Source organism: Crocuta crocuta, unplaced genomic scaffold (genome assembly GCF_008692635.1).
Source record: "Crocuta crocuta isolate KB4526 unplaced genomic scaffold, BGI_CrCroc_1.0 scaffold396, whole genome shotgun sequence".
In the NCBI taxonomy this organism is placed as follows: Eukaryota; Metazoa; Chordata; class Mammalia; order Carnivora; family Hyaenidae; genus Crocuta; species Crocuta crocuta.
The window spans coordinates 4,658,715-4,675,086 of record NW_027533259.1 but is presented as its reverse complement, the minus strand read 5'-3'; the positions used below and the strand labels follow the sequence as shown (position 1 = coordinate 4,675,086).

At 34.8% G+C, this 16,372-nt stretch overlaps 1 protein-coding gene across 1 annotated transcript in view; it reads left to right on the top strand.

The window, feature by feature from the left end:
* Positions 1 to 16,372, top strand: part of MAGI2 (membrane associated guanylate kinase, WW and PDZ domain containing 2) — a 966,486-nt gene that overhangs the window by 358,652 nt on the left and 591,462 nt on the right. Inside the window, exon 4 of the mRNA XM_077746976.1 lies at positions 7,882 to 8,001. Coding sequence (XP_077603102.1) covers positions 7,882 to 8,001 — 120 coding nt within the window. The remainder of the gene's footprint in view (positions 1 to 7,881; positions 8,002 to 16,372) is intronic.

Below are 16,372 nucleotides of genomic sequence, written 5' to 3'. Positions count from 1 at the left end.
GCTTTTTTAAGCATTTTACTAAAATTAGAACATATCAGAAGGCTGAGGCAGATTATGCTTTTCAGAATTATATTTACCACAAACATCATGCTCTTTCCTTCCTAAGGCAAAAGGAAGTAAATTATTATTATTATTATGAAGTAGAATAATAATTATAATAATAAAATCCATTTTGACACCCCCAGTTGCCATGGTAAAAAATGACAAGCGGCCTTGATACGCTTTCACTATATATCCATAATAAGCTAACCATTTGGGAGGAATTCTCTTTAGACATGTCTTTTGAACAGAAATACTATATGCCTTTAATAACTTATGAAGAAGGTGCTGTTCATATAGTACTTTATTTGGCAATTATTCAATAAATTGTTTTTTAAAGAAATGAAGCAATCAGAGAGCAAAGACTCTATTTAGTAACATTTCCTTCATTTCTTTCTATTTATTTTTCCTTTGGAGGAATGGTCTGGGAGACAAAGAATGAAATCTAGAAACCATAATCTGGATAATAAAATTTATTTTGGATTTAACTAATCATCACTTAGGAAAGTTCCAACCAAATATAGAAGAGCATTAAAAGAAGAGGAGCTTCAACTTCCAGTTATATGATGAATCCTCTGTATTTCCTCTTTTATTCTACCTAGTTTCCACTCTATTCCTACCACTAGGGGATAACTTTTTATTACTGGTGAGTCTTGCTTCACTGTCACCACTCATAATCCTTTGGGATTGTAACTGAGTTGGGAAAGTAACTATACTTATTTCAGCATAAAAATAAGGTAAGTAACTACAAGAAATGCAGCTTAACTATTTTACCAATCTAGATATTAATTACCTTTAGCTACAGATTCTCATTGCACAACATTTCATCATATTTTGCATTATTTGCCCTATTTTTAGAAGTACATTTCTTTCAAAAGTGTATTCATAGATCGCCAATTGCTTTCTCTTTCTTCAGCCCATTGCTTTCTTCTTCTGGGGGCCAATTGATTGAACACCAACTAATATCTTTTCTTTCTGGGTACATAGATCAGAAATCATGCGTTCTGACACTTGTTATTGAAGGTCCCATGCCTGTAGGTAAAATTAAATGACCCACAAATCAGGCTTTATGAGTGGTTTCACACTTTTCAAATGATTCAGCAAATGGTAAGAGACTTATTGCAACCTAGTCCATGGGCTCTACTGGTTCTAAATGTCTGTCTAACAAAAGACAAAACACCTTTGTAATTAGTGACTGAACCATTGTGTCCACATTTTGGTTTCTACATACCCAGACAACACAGTAGCAACTTGACTCTTTAGGCATAAGATCATTTTATTTTTAAGAAGTGTTAGCTTAAGTGAAATTAATTTATTTAAAACTTTGATTATAGTAGGTTCCCAAAATAAAATACCATCAATGATATCATTAATATTATTAAAGAGTAATGCAATCTTATTAACAAAATGTCCATGTTTTTGCGCTTTCTAATACTCTTTTATATCTATTATTTACCTCGTTGCATATGAAAACTGATGATCAAATACATGATTTTTAAATTTTTTCTGTAAATTTTAATTTAAATTTCAGTTATATCATACAGTGTAATATTAGGTTCAGGTAACAATATAGTGATTCAATGCTTACATACAATTGCTGGTGCTGATCACAATAAGTATACTCTAACCCAACCCTAACCCTAATCCTATGTTGGGGTACCTAGCTGGCTCAGTCAGAAGAGCATGTGACTCTTAATCCTGTGGTCATAAGTTTGAACCCCACAATGAGTGTGGAGGTTACTAAAAAAATAAATATATAAATAAACTTTAATGATGTTTTAATCCAAGACCATATACCTAAATTATTAAAACCAAAATAGAATGCAAATGTTCTGAATTCCAACTTTGAAAATCTTCCTGCTACACCATGCTTCCACTTCTCTCCTTCAAAAACGTGGGGTGGGGGCACCTGGGTGGCTCAGTCAGTTGAACATCTGACTGGCTCAGGTCATGATCTCACAGCTCATGAGTTTGAGGCCCGCATTGGGCTCTGTGCTTACAACTCAGAGCCTGGAGCCTGCTTTGGATTCTCCCTCTCTCTCTATACCTCACCCACTCACACTTTGTCTCTCTATCTCTCTTAAAAATAAATAAACATTTAAAAATGTGGGGTAATATATATGTATCTCTGTGTGTATACATCCACTAGTCATCAGAGCCTATCATGCACTGCCATAGGTATCAATCCTATGAGAATAACCTTGAAAGTTCAAAAATACCTGTATTGGACACCAATGTATAATCCAGTTGACCTAAATTAAACCAAGGAATATGTGAAATAAGTAAAATTCCTAAAGAGAATTTAGGAATTTAGTGAATCTTTCCAAAATATAACTAGGTTCTTCCTGGCTCCCTGAGATCTTTAGCCAAGCCAGCATTCACCCCTGGGAAGCCTGCAGCCCACTATTGTAGATCTTTCTTTCCCCTCAGATCCTTATGGTCTCTGTCTCTGTCTCTCTCTGTCTGTCTCTCCTCTTCCAACTTTTGCACCATTTGTATAAACTAACAGTTAAAAATCTAAGTAATAGACCCCCTAAATAATCCATAGGTGAAAATGACTTATGGTCACTTAATAAAATTGAATTATTTATAACATATTATATAACTTACTTTTTATATTAAATTATGTTTTGTTGTTGTTGTTTATTCTCTGTCTCTCCTTGGTAGAATATAAGTTCCACAAATGGGTCCTACTTTGTGTTGTTAAAAGATACATCTTCTGTATCTTGAATAGTACATGGCACATAGTAAATGTCAATTAATATTTGTGCCAAGAATTCATGGGAGGGAAAAACAACTATCCATGATGTCATCTCTGCTCCTCCAAACAACCATACATAATATATATAATTTTTTCAGTACTTAATATGTTCCGTACATTGTCTTGATTTGAAGAATCCTTGATTGTTCATTTTTTGGTTTCGAATGTCATGATTTCAAATCAACCCTTTAAAAATGCTACTGGTATAATTTCTATTTTATAGATAGGAAAACTAGGGTTTATAGGAGTGAAATACCTTTCTCGAGGTAATACTGATAGCAAATGGCAGAGCTCTGCCAAACCCAGACCGTTTCATTGCATAGCTCATAGATTGCATTCACATCTACTGTAGCATATGTTTTAAAGATAGTTTCTGTTTGGTCTAAACCAAAGAGTAATTCTAATGGTGGGAATTTTCGGGTACCCAGAAAGGAGAATGCCACATGACAAGCTCAAAAGGAAGAGACTTCTTAAGCGGAAAGTTCTCAATTATGTCCTGTCACGTGTTCTGTCAAGGAAAGTCCATCCGAGACTCTACAACCTGGCATGCCAGAATCACCTTTTATTGTCAATAATAGAATCTGAGATGTTTCTGACTTTTTAAGCTTTCAGTATTTTCTTCTTCTTATGTTTTCAACCAAATCTCTTGACTAGACATCAACCTCATGCTATCCCAGGGTAATCAGGGGTGCGATGATAAACTAAGAGGGGGAGACCATCACACCATTGATGTAGCCAGTACCAGTTCCAGGAGGGCAGTTTCAGAGCAGAGATGGTACAGAAGGGAAGGATGACATAGTGGAGATACAGGGCCCAGAATTTGCCAATTATGTGGAGATGAGATAAAAGAGTGAGGGACAGACACCCCAACTGTGACTCTAGGGAAAGGTTCAAAGCATGTGTGTCTAGAATAGTGGTGACATTAACAGAGGAATGGGTGGAGAAAATATATTTTTATTATGAAATTTTCCTGAAATGCTGAGTCACATTTGCCACCATGAGGATGGAATAAAGTATTTTTCAGACGTGAAAAGAAAATGTAGCCTCCATGAAAGATTTGACAGAAAGCTTCTGACAGATATGCTCTGTCAGAATGAGGGAATAGACCACAAAAAGAGACATGGGATTGGGAAAAAAGCAGTGTGACACGGGGAAGAGGCAAAGTGAATCCCTGGATGACAGCGGTGTCATAGGACAACAGGTCTGGATTGGAGCAGGTTAGAGGCTCCAGGAGCAATTTCTTCAATAGGATAAACCAGGATAAACCTGATGAAATACTAGATATACTTGTGTAGGTTGAGAGTTTATTTATCCAACAAGGAGGGTGTTAATTAATTGAATTCTCGATTAATATATGGAAAATTGGAAATGGAAACATTAGATCTAGAGTAAACAAAAGTTATGCAAGAAAGGAAAATTAGCACACTACTACATTACAAAGTTCAGCTGGATATAGATTTATCTCGTGTTGTCATTGTAAAAATTAAGTAGTCCTCTAAACATAAGTTTGTGCTATTGGTAGAATGGAGGAGGAAAGAGGGAGGATTGAGGTGTAAGAAACATAGGCAAGACACAGCTAACTCCTCATTAGCTCTACCAAGAAATCAGGAAATAATAGCTGAAGTAAAACACATGCACAAAGAAACAAGGGAGGGGGCACATGAGTGGCTCAGTTGTTTAAGTGTCTGACTTCACCTCGGGTCATGATCTCACTGTTGGTGACTTCGGGTCCCACATTGGACTCTGTGCTGATACCTCAGAGCCTGGAGCCTGCTAAAGATTTTTTTGTCTCTCTCTCTCTCTACCCCTCTGCCGTTCATACTCTGTCTCTCTCTCTCTCTCTTAAAAATAAATAAATATTAAAAAGAAAAAAAGAAATAAGGGACATCATAAATAAATTATTTATATGGTTGGAGGTAAAACAAAAGAATCAGCTAAAAATGTTGAGTCTTTGCCTCTGGATGAAGAGAAGGTTTGGGGGAATGGTGATGATAGTCTGCTTTTATTCAAACACTGAGCTCTGTAGAATGGTGGACTCTTCTAAATATCTGCATATGTAACTTTGATTTTACAAAAGGAAAAAGAGAAAACAGCTAACCCACAAAAAGGCAGAAGAAAAAATTCATTTTAGCAAGATGGATGGATGCTTCCAATTAAGGGTGTAGAGAATGCAAATAAGGAAAAGTACAAATTAAGAAGCTTTGAGGAAGGGGGTCTGGGTGGCTTGGTCAGTCAATCTTGAATCTTGATTTCAGCTCTGGTCCTGATGTCACGCTTCATGAGTTTGAGCCCCTTATCGAGCTTTGCACTGACAGCAGAGAGCCAGCTTGAGAGCCTGTCTCACTCTCTCTCTCTCTGCCCCTCCCCCATTCATTCTCTCTCTCTCTCTGTCTCAAAATAAATAAACTTAAGGAAAAGATAAGCTTTGGGGAATTTGATTTCAGAATATCTCTCTTTATTACAAAGAGAATGCACAGATGTCTTCTGTTGAAAGTGACAGCTGTTGAGTATTCGAAAAATGGGTGATTGTGACAGAGAAGGAAGACATAAAAGGATTGCCAAGCATCAGTAGAATCAAACTGATATTAGGTAACCTGAATTTGTAGGGTCCTTTTTCAGTGAATGTTCATGGTTTTCTGTAGCAACTAACAGTCTATGAATGAAAGAGCCAATATTGAACTTGAGAACTTATTAGGAGTGGGGAAATGGTGCAGGTGAGCTAAAGGAAAGACAAGATTCCAGGTTGTTTAGAATTTAGAGGCTTTAGAATTTAGAGAGGGAATTGAAGCCATATTTGATGAACATGAGGGAAATTAAAAGAGATAAAGAGATTAGGTATTATAATTATAAAAAAAGAAGAAAATGAGAAAAGAAGATATGAGGTGGATGCCAAAGATGGGAATTGCAGCATTTGTAATTATAGTGTAGAACTTCTTCAAGCCACAGTGAGGTAGATGAACCACCAGTCCAAGTAGCCTCAGGCAGGTTAGTAGCAATAGGTGACACTGATATAGCCATTAAGAGTCTGTATCCCCAAGGCAACAGTTCAGTCACATTGTCCTGAGGTGCAATGCAGATGGAAAACCTACCCAGTGTTTAAGAATTCTGATGGTCCTTCCAAAAGATCACAACCACAAACTCGTTCACTAGAGTTTGGCATAGTCAAGTAATTCCATTCCAGGTACAGACTCAGGAACTGGCTTCAAGCATGTGGTCTTGTGCTCATATTGTGCTAGGAATACATTACGGCACTGTAAGCACTTAATTAATTAAAGCATGTAGCTTCTGAAATATGCAGATAAATTAGTAAGGAAAATGGAATCTTTGTTATGCGATTTTTCTTAATGATTAGAGTGTGTTCCAAATAAACAGAAAACAAATTGCCAAAAACTATGTTAATGTGCTTTTAATTCACAAGGGTTAAGCACATAAAAGTCAGGATATTGAAAGTTAAAGTTCTCATAGAAACATTAATTTGACAACATTATGCATACTAGGTGTGGGAGGTTTATATTGTATAGCATAAAAGCAATAGGAAATATTGCAAAATGTGGCTCAGTTAAACAAAATGAAATAACAAATTTGAAGAAAAGTCATTAAATGTGATTATGGAAAAAATATGTTTTGCAACCTCCAAAGAAGAGTTATACAATTTAATTTTAGAAAATAATGTCTTCAAATTTCTTCAAAAAATGTTTTCAATGGAAATTATTCATTTTTATAAAAAATCAATTTCCTTACCACATTGTATATTCCAGCATGAGTTTATGCCTTTCATCTGCAGTTCAGATTTGATCCTAACAAACCAAAAGGAGAACCAATTGGCTATTTTCATGGCCTAGTTGATAAAGATTTCATAGACTGAAAATTAAATTTAAGAGTTTAAAATATTTTTTAGCATATGGAGAATATGGAGGAAATTTTGAATGTGAACAATCCTGCCAATTCATTAATGCTTGCAAATATATTTGCCCTTTGTATATATCTGTAAACTATTTGCATGTATGTGTTATGGAAATTCTAATCTGATCATGCAAAATGTTTTATTTGTGTGCCATAGAAAAAGAAGAGAACAACTTAGGGCATCTTCAGAGAAGGAAGTGTACCAGAAAACACCCACAGCCCTTAATATGTCTCTTTTTTGGTTCCTGCCTTATGAACTGGATAACAGGTCTGGAAGCCTGATTTCCCTAGTACAATTGCACTGAGCCACAGGTTGAGGTTTCTGTCACCTTGGCCACAGAAGCTCCTTTCACCCTATAGGAGACAAGAGTGGTAGACCTGTGAAGAAACCTCTCGGAGTATATCGCTTCCCGATTCATTCAGGATTAAAGACAATAATAAAAAGGAGGAGAGGAGAGGAGAGGGGAGGGGAGGGGAGGGGAGGGGAGGGAGGAAGAAGGAAGGAAGGAAGGAAGGAAGGAAGGAAGGAAGGAAGGAAGGAAGGAAGGGAACTATTATTACCATTATAATATTAACTCAATTATAATTATCCCAATTCCAATTATTTTTAATTAACTTTAAGTAACAGTAAAGCTTTTATATTCCTTTAAATCAAAGATAAGTTATTTTGGGGGTCAAAGTTAACAAATGAAAACCAACAGTATCCTTACAAAGGAGCAGATCATGAAAATATAAAGATAAATTGACATGCTGCTAACATTTCTATTTTCCATTGTATTTTATGTCATAGCAATGCAATCTACAGAACAATAAAGGTTTATTCATGGAAGTGGGATATGTAAATTCCTGAGCTAGCAGACTCCTGGCCCAATATTCAAAACGCCCCTTCAAAAAAAGGCACAATGGTCTGCATTTTTCACTGGAAAAAATCTATGCAACCGCATTCCATGGCAATGAACTCTTTATAAGCTTGATGAAGAAAAATTCTTTGTATGTTTACTTTAATCTTTACCCATGCTATTTTCTGTTTCCAAACAAACAGAAGGACAAATGCAGACTGCCAACTTGCAGGATGTACAAACAAGTGTTATTGAATATTCAGAAGTATGGTGGTATTTCTAAAGTTCAACAACAAATCACATAGAGCTTTTCTTTTGTTTTAATTTTTCCTTATTTAGGCACCACAAGGCCACATAAGGAGGGTGAGGTCCCTGGAGTGGACTATATTTTCATCACCGTTGAAGATTTTATGGAATTGGAGAAAAGTGGTGCCCTCTTAGAAAGTGGGACTTATGAAGGTAAGCAAAGCTCGTCTGCTAAATTTATTCCTTGTTGTATCACATTTTTCTCTGTTGACTGAAATGCATTAGGATGCCAGATTACTGATAAGCTACTGCTTTTGGTTTGAGCTTTAATAAGATATTTAAAAAAACATATTTTCTAAATAAAAAGTTAGAATGCATCTGGATTAACTCTCCTCTTAAGATGCTGAGAGACATGTATATATCCACTGAAATATACTTGTGATGGCCTTCTGCAGCTAAGCTGTGATCTTCCAAAGTATCTTCATCTCTAGGTAGCATCTCAGAGAGCACAGGGCTTGAATTCCAGTCCTGTCATTACTTTTGTGTGTGTGTGTGTGTGTGTGTGTGTGTGTGTGTGTTTAGTTCCTTCACTTTTCTAGCCTTCACTTGCATCTCATGCAAAATGATGAAGAAAATATGATGAAATATGATCTGTGCATACACTCCAAAGCTCTACTGTGATACCAGAGTGTCCTTGTGTACTCTAGTCAAACATGAACAATAGATGACACTAAAAGCTTGAATGTAGGAAGTTTGTTTCAATGTAAAGAACACTGTAACATGAGCCAGAATCTGTCTCAGTTCCAAATCTGGCTTTATTACTTATCAACTATAAATACTAAATAACCCTGTTGGTATCTCTGAACCTCAATAGAATTATCTGTGAAAAGAGAAAGGTAGCATTGAAAAACACAAATAAAAACATGTTGATATGATCACATTTATACATTTAAGTGACATCTACATGCATGCAGTTTATGTCTAGTGGAATTATGTATCTATAAATGCATAATGAAATTCTAAAGTAATATGACTAAGAGAACAGTAGAGAATAATACTTTTATTCCTGTTTCACAGTTATTGTATGTGTGAACTATATTTGTATATATTAGTAAGTTCAAAGATGAATCTCGTTTTAGTATACTGTAAGTAATACTGAGTGATATTAAAAACAAAATTTATAATATATACATTGCTGCTTAGTTAATCAAATACTTGAGGTCTACCATTAGCAAATAAGTTGGGTTTGTTAGCAGTTTGGCCCTCTGTGTCCTCTTTCATTTACTTGTAGATGCCCAGTGGACTAGAGTTACTTAAGAACTTAATATTTTTTATATTGTTAGAAGTAATAAAATCTCTTCTTTTACCTTGCATTCCTAAGGTAATTTAAGCTGAGACATATGCCTACATTATGGTTAAAACATTTAGTTGAATATTGCCACATTTATAGGAAATAAGCAAAAGTACATGCAGGAAAAGAAAATGGTTTTACACATGAGTATTGTTTCTTGTTCATATTGTCAAAAATGAATAATGGTAGAGGTTGATTGAAAATATTTTATATATAAAAGCTGTGTTGATTATATAAGCTGCTTTAAACTATATGAAAAATAACTATCTGTAAAAATCATAGAAAATACTTATATCAAAGAAGTCAGAGTAAATAAACAATAAATTTTGAGGTATATTTTCTTGTGGGTTTTGTGACATTATTTGGTGGCATTATTTTTGTATGTCTGCCAATAATAATGTATTTAATTACCTTATTTATTATTATATATGTAACATACATAAAATAAATATATATGTTATAATATAAAAGTGAATATAAATATTACATATATGTAACAAAAACCAGCAGCTTAACATGCAGGAGCATTTCAAAAGTAGTATGATTAACAATATGACCTTTTCTTTTAGTTTTTAAAAATAAAGACTCTGTCAACTGTATAGAAGGTAAAAAATAATTAAACCAAATACTTATGTTAAATCTTTAATACTCTCATGATAAACTAGATGTTATGAAATTTAATAGCAATATTTTAGTAACTTTCAGGCTACAGTTAAATTTTGAGGAAACTTTCCTGAAACAATAAAAATATAACCAAGTTTTATGAGCAAAGGTGGGTTGTCTTGAATCTTCTTCAGACATATTTTCAGTGTTGAAAATTTAGTTTGCTAAAGTCTGGTGTCTGCTTGTTAATTGCCTCCACATGCATAGAACTGATCATTGACTAATTAGTCAACTGATTTATATATATGATTTTGTGGAATCAATACCATTGCTTACAAATACACATGATATACTTGGATGAATACAATAATCCTTTTTCAGATCACATAACCATCTGGGAAATTCCTAAATTGCCTTAGGAATGCAAAGTAAAGGAAGAGATTTTAATACTTCTAACAATATAAAAATATTAAGTTCTTAAGTAACTCTAGTCCACTGGGCATCTACAAGTAAATGAAGGAGGGGACACCTAAGGAGCATTCTCAAATCTCAGGATCTTCAGATTTTCTTATGATTATAGTGAAGAACCAGTAGAATTGGCATTCTAATGAAAAATCACGACTATTCCTTCAGGACTGATCATAAGCTCTAGGCTCAGGGATACCACTTCCTGTGTTATTTGTCAAGGAAACCTGTGGAATGCCTTTCTGCTGTTGACAGTTTTAGAATATACAGAATAACAATTATGTGCTCCTTAGCTAGACAAAGAAAAACCTGAGACCTTTTATATTTGTCAAACCTTCATGACATCAATCTTTCATAAAATTTCTTCAATAAAGTCCCAGTTTTTCTATGTTGTATATTCTCCTCTCTGCAATGTTTGGGCCATTGCTCCCTTTCTTTCTCCTTGCTAGAATATTCTCATGTCTTCTCAGTACTCTACAGCCCTTGGCCAGACTAAAAAATTAATATTTGGTATCTGTGACTCCAGTAAAGAAAGTAAGAAGAAATTGGGTTACTATCCATGTTTTTGGGGAGGGGGGTACTCTCAGTATTAAGGTTACAGATCTTTTAACTATGTTAGGTCTGATTCCAACCCACAAACCAGAACGTCAAGACTGCTAATGCAATAGGAGGTATGGAGATAGCATCTGCTTCTTCTTGCTCATAAATACTTACCAATTTGTGGCATTTCTTGTCAGGACTAGGAATCCATTCATTTTGGATTAGCAAAGATCAAGGAAGTCCTCTATAAAATGTCTGGTTAAGATGCCCATCATTGAGGAAACCAGTCTTACAGTGTTCACCCCACTACTCAGTTTGACAACAGGAAACATCTACCTGAAAAGTACTTATGAGGAAGAATACATTTTTAAAGTATTTCTCATATGTATGCATTTTTGTCTCATTGTCAATAATTCTAGTTAATCTTGGTGAAAGATGTAGCTAAAATGGAATTTTTCCTTTGATTAGAAACAAAATTGACATCTTGAATTGCAGATCTGCCTCTTGGAAATTGGCTCAAATTACTCACTCCAAAAGAGCAATTCTTTTACTTACCAGAGACTGCAAGGAAGACCTTAATGTGCATGAGTTACTATCTACAGTTATGCTCCGTGATCCTAGGCACAGTTTTAGCAGATTCCTTTTCAACACAGCACCCACTCCTCACTCTGTCTTTGCACCTCATTTCAGTTTGTTATATATGCCTTTCCTGTATGCCTTTGCATGTAAATGGCGCAGAGGATTTGGTTCTGGTAGACCATCAGGTGTTGGTAAACAGCCCCTTTTCTGTAATTTGGATGATCTCATCGTTACTTTTTTACATTGAATCCAGTTTAAAGTTAATAGAACAAAGCCCAGTGGTGAGCCTGATGTAAAATTAAGGAATACAACACTATGAATCTTTATGTCAGGACTGAAGATAGAGGCTTCGTGTGAAACAGACCACATGGCTTTTTAGTTAAATGTAGATAATTCCTTGGGGATTAAGGTCACACGGAGGTATAAGTGAGACACCAAAAGGTAGAATTAAATGCGTTTATCTGGTAATCTAAAGGGTTAAATACTTTGGCTGGAAGGCAGCCCTGTATTTTGGAACTGTCCAAAGTGCTGAATTACCCATGGCTCTAAATCAGTGAATACTGCCTGACCTACTTCTTCCAGTGTTTGGAATGTTACATTCATGGTTTCATTAACCACTCATGCCAGTTGTCTGCCTCAACCTTTTTTCTGAATGTCATTATTAGCTAACCCCATGTCTCCTGAGTTGTGCCTGTAATCTCATTTCATTTAACTCATCTACTGAGATCATCCACAGTCATGTTGTCCCAAAGCAGCACTTCTGTCATAATATCCACTACCTTATTTTGCGGTTGTGCTTTTAAATGGAAACAGTGCTATTTTTCTATCTATTGAAAGGCCACTGATCTTAAACTTCAATGTTTCATTTAAATGGACATAAGCTCAATTGTAATATTGCCCCAATTTTTAAGAGGACCAAATCAAGATCAGCAAATTAATTGGGCATCTAACAGAATAGAGTGAAAATATGACACTTACCTTCATATCAGTTTTGTGGTTTCTCCCAATCATTGGACCTAATATATATGGAGTTGAGCCTACTGAAAACAGCACACCTATTTTCTTGAACAATTTTATTATAGGGAGTCTGAAATTTAGTATATCTACTTCTGTATATAAAAATTTGGTCCTTCTGGGTGTAGCACATAAAATCCTGTAAAAACTATTAAAAATTAAGCACAAATAATTTTCTATGAAAATAATATAAGCAGTTCTATGATGAGAGAAGAGATACAACAAATTTTACATAAATCCATTTTATTTTACTAAAATCAGCATCAGCTTTTAAAAAAAACATGGCCTTGATGCATTTATCATTAAATTTTTGAATTTCTTTCTTCAATAAAGGGGACACTGGGTGATAAAGAGAAGCTAAGGAAAGCTAAAGAAAAATTATTACTGGTACTATAAATAGTCTTGAGAAAAACTGTTCTTCTATCAGTCCAAGTTTCTACCCACTGAAATGTAAATAATATTTCTTGAAGGGCAGATCAGTGCTTAAATTGATGCTAAGATTGTTGTCATTCCAGGAACCAAAATGAAATAAAAAGTCATTGTTTTTACTGAGGACTGATGAGTGTGGTGGGGGAGGGGGAAGATGGGCATGGAGGAGGGCACTTGTGGGGATGAGCACTGGGTGTTAAGTAGAAACCAATTTGACAATAAACTATTTGTAAAAATAAATAAATAAATAAAAATTTTTAATAAGTCATTGTTTTTCCACTTGCCTTATACTCTTTTGCAAGAGAAAATTTTTACCATGCAAATAATAACCTCTGTAGCAGCAGGAGATTCTTAGAGCTTGCAGTTAAAGGATCCAATTGTTATTATATATCCAGATTATGACATGTTTTTATTTTGATACTTGCTCCTTTTTCTTTCTTTTGGCAATATTCCTACTGTTGAAGATTCCAAGCCATATATTTGGGTGTTCATGTTAGGAACACTAAACATTAACACATAAATTTACTAAATGTTTACTTGACCAGTAGAGGAAAACACATTAGTGAAGTTTTATACCCCTTTGGGATCTTATAATGCCAAAGTTTTTTGTTTTTGTTTTTGTTTTTCCTGTAAGTGATTCGATTTGTATTCAGAGCTGTGGATAGACAGTGTATGATTTTAGCATGCTGTTTTGCTCTTGCGTAAGACACTAAAACTAGAAGTATTATTGTGCATTAAAATGTGACAAAATTTCCTTTTGGTTTGGAACTTTTGGAAACCCAACTTTTTCCAAAATATGTAATGAAAATGCCTATTTCTGAGCATTTTTTCTCACAAAAGAAACTAGAAGAAATAAACCAATCAATTAATTAACAAATTTTAAGTGCAACATTAAGTAGTTTATTGTTAGCTCTACAAATTTTCGGTCTGCTGTAGCTAAAAGGAATAGGAACAGTCTTTTTGGAGTATGCCATTAAAATAAAGCCAACATTCATGGGAATAGGACTCACTTCTTCAGCTCTCTCACAATCCATAATGGTAATGATAATAGATAAAGCTTAGGACTCCAAAACTGTGATATTCAGGGTTTAACTGATTTCTTCAAGCTCATGTCTAAAATTACAATGATTTTCTAACCCCTGTATACATTCCCTATACATTTTTCTTTTTGAGAGAGAGAGAGAGAGAATGAGAGAGCAAGCAAAAAATGGAGAGAGGGGGGTGGGGATACTTAAGCAGGCTCCATGCTCAAAGCAGAACCCAGTGTGGGGCTCAATCCCATGACCATGAGATCATGACCTGAGCCAAAATCAAGTCATATGCTCAACCAAATGAACCACCCCGGTGCCTTTCCACCCTCTATAAATTTTTATCTGAAAAAATTGAGAATTCACCTGATAAAAGTATAATGGCCCTCATTTAGTAGGAAGAAAAAAAATGCATAACTTTAAATTTTTTACTTATATTTTTTCTACTGCTTCAACAAAGAGAACCAACCTATTTAACTATGCTGATTAGATGAATATTTTTAAACCCTCTGAATTGTTTTACTTTAAATTTACTCATTTTGTAGGAGGCACTCAAGGGAGTTTTGATCAAATTTCTTATAACAGTCTTGTACATAAGAGCATATGTTTCTCTGAAATATTATCAACATAGTGATGATCAGTGGCTCTTGCCATTAGTCTTAGATTATTTTTTGAATTGTCAAATTGTCCAACTTATTGTCAAATTGTCCAACATACAGTGTGTAAAGTGTGTTCTTTGTTTTTGGGGTAGATTCCTGTGGTTCATCACTTACATATAATACCCAATGCTCATCCCAACAAGTGCCCTCCTCAATGCCCATCACCCATTTATCCCTCTCCACCACCCACCTCCCATCAACCCTCTAGTTATTATCTGTATTTAAGAGTTTCTTATGGTTTGCCTCCCTCCTTCTTTGTAACTATTTTTCTCCCTTCCCTTCCCCCATAGTCTTCTGTTAAGTTTATCAAGATCCGCATATGAGTGAGAGCATATATCTGTCTTTCTTTGACTGATTATTCTTAGATTAGGCATACAGACCTTCCTAAAGGAGAAGTTTTACATACATCAATTATTTTCAGTGGTGCCTGAATGTCCCCTTCTTGCCAGTTTCTTTTTTCCCCTGTTCTAGAGACTTGTGTCATAGAGCAATGACTGGAAAACTATAACCTAACATCTTTCTCTAAAAAAGTCACTTTTGTATCTGAATTTCAAATCTGAAAAATAAAACTCCCTGGGTAATTTTTTTCTTTATATCTTCTATATTCCTGCTCTGAAGAACAGAGGGGTCTACAATCTCATGGATCTGTTCTTTCTCTCAGCGGGAATAGGAATCACCAAAATTAGGAAAAAAAATAGTCCCCTCGTTTTTATTCCTAAGTAAGTATTTTATTTCAACACATTGATATCAATGACCAGCAAAGCCACCGTAGATGTAGATCACTTTATGGATTGTTTTTATAAACAATAAATTTCATTCATGCACAAAACAACATCTGAAATTTTTAGGCCTCCATTGATCATCCTGCAAAGTTACAGATAGGCTGTATACGCTGACTAACAATTATGAAGTAATAGTTCTAAAAATACCCTGCTGTCCTGTGTTTTAAAAAAGCAATCATGTTGTAGAAGATTCACACCATATGAAAGTTCTTCCTTTTTGAAGACTTGGAAACTCTTGCGATTATGGAAAATTGTTCATAACACTAGATTAAAAGTTTATATGGTGAAACAGTCTGTCCTTATGTAATAATCAGCTCTCTTAAATGTGCTATAGGCTGTATATGTTTGTAACAACCAGATAAATTTAAGATAAAGTGGTCAACATATCTTGTCTGCTTGGGACTATTTCCATGAAAGCTAATTCTTAAGACTCTACAAATGTGAATTTTAAAGGACCAGCAAAAACCCAAATTGAAATTATTAGTTATAATAAAATGTAGAGTTTGGCTTATACTATCTTCAGCCTATTGATATTAGTTATGCTGGCCTCCTTTCTGTTCTTTGAACAGAACACATTCCTATCCATCTGGGATCTTGAATTTGCCATTTCATTTTCCAGGGCTACTTGTCTTACAAATAAGTACATTTTCCATTTTCTCACTTTGAGATATTCATTTAAAAGTTTTCAAGAAACTCTAACCTGTCAACTTTATTCAAAATTGTACCTGCCAACATTCCCCATCCCCTTCTTCTGATTTTTTTCTTTACTGTAACTACTATATAACTGAAAAAATAGTTTAGACCCATTTGTCTAGTTGGTTATTGTCAGTATCTACCCACTTGAATGTAAATGTCAAGAGGTCAGATAACTTGTTTAGATCATTGCTAATTTTTAAGTTTAGAGTGTTCTCTGGCACCTAGGAAGCACTAAACGAATATGAGTTGAATGAATGAATGGATGCCTAGATTTCTTCCTCAAACCCAACAGTGGAAACCCCTTACTAGAAACCTCACACAGAAATTCAGCCTAGCTTGAGACCCTAGGATACATCCATTTCCTCATTCAAAGTGTTCTAAGTCAATAGCATGGACTGCAACATCAATATGACCTCAGAATCTTGTACTTGATTAATC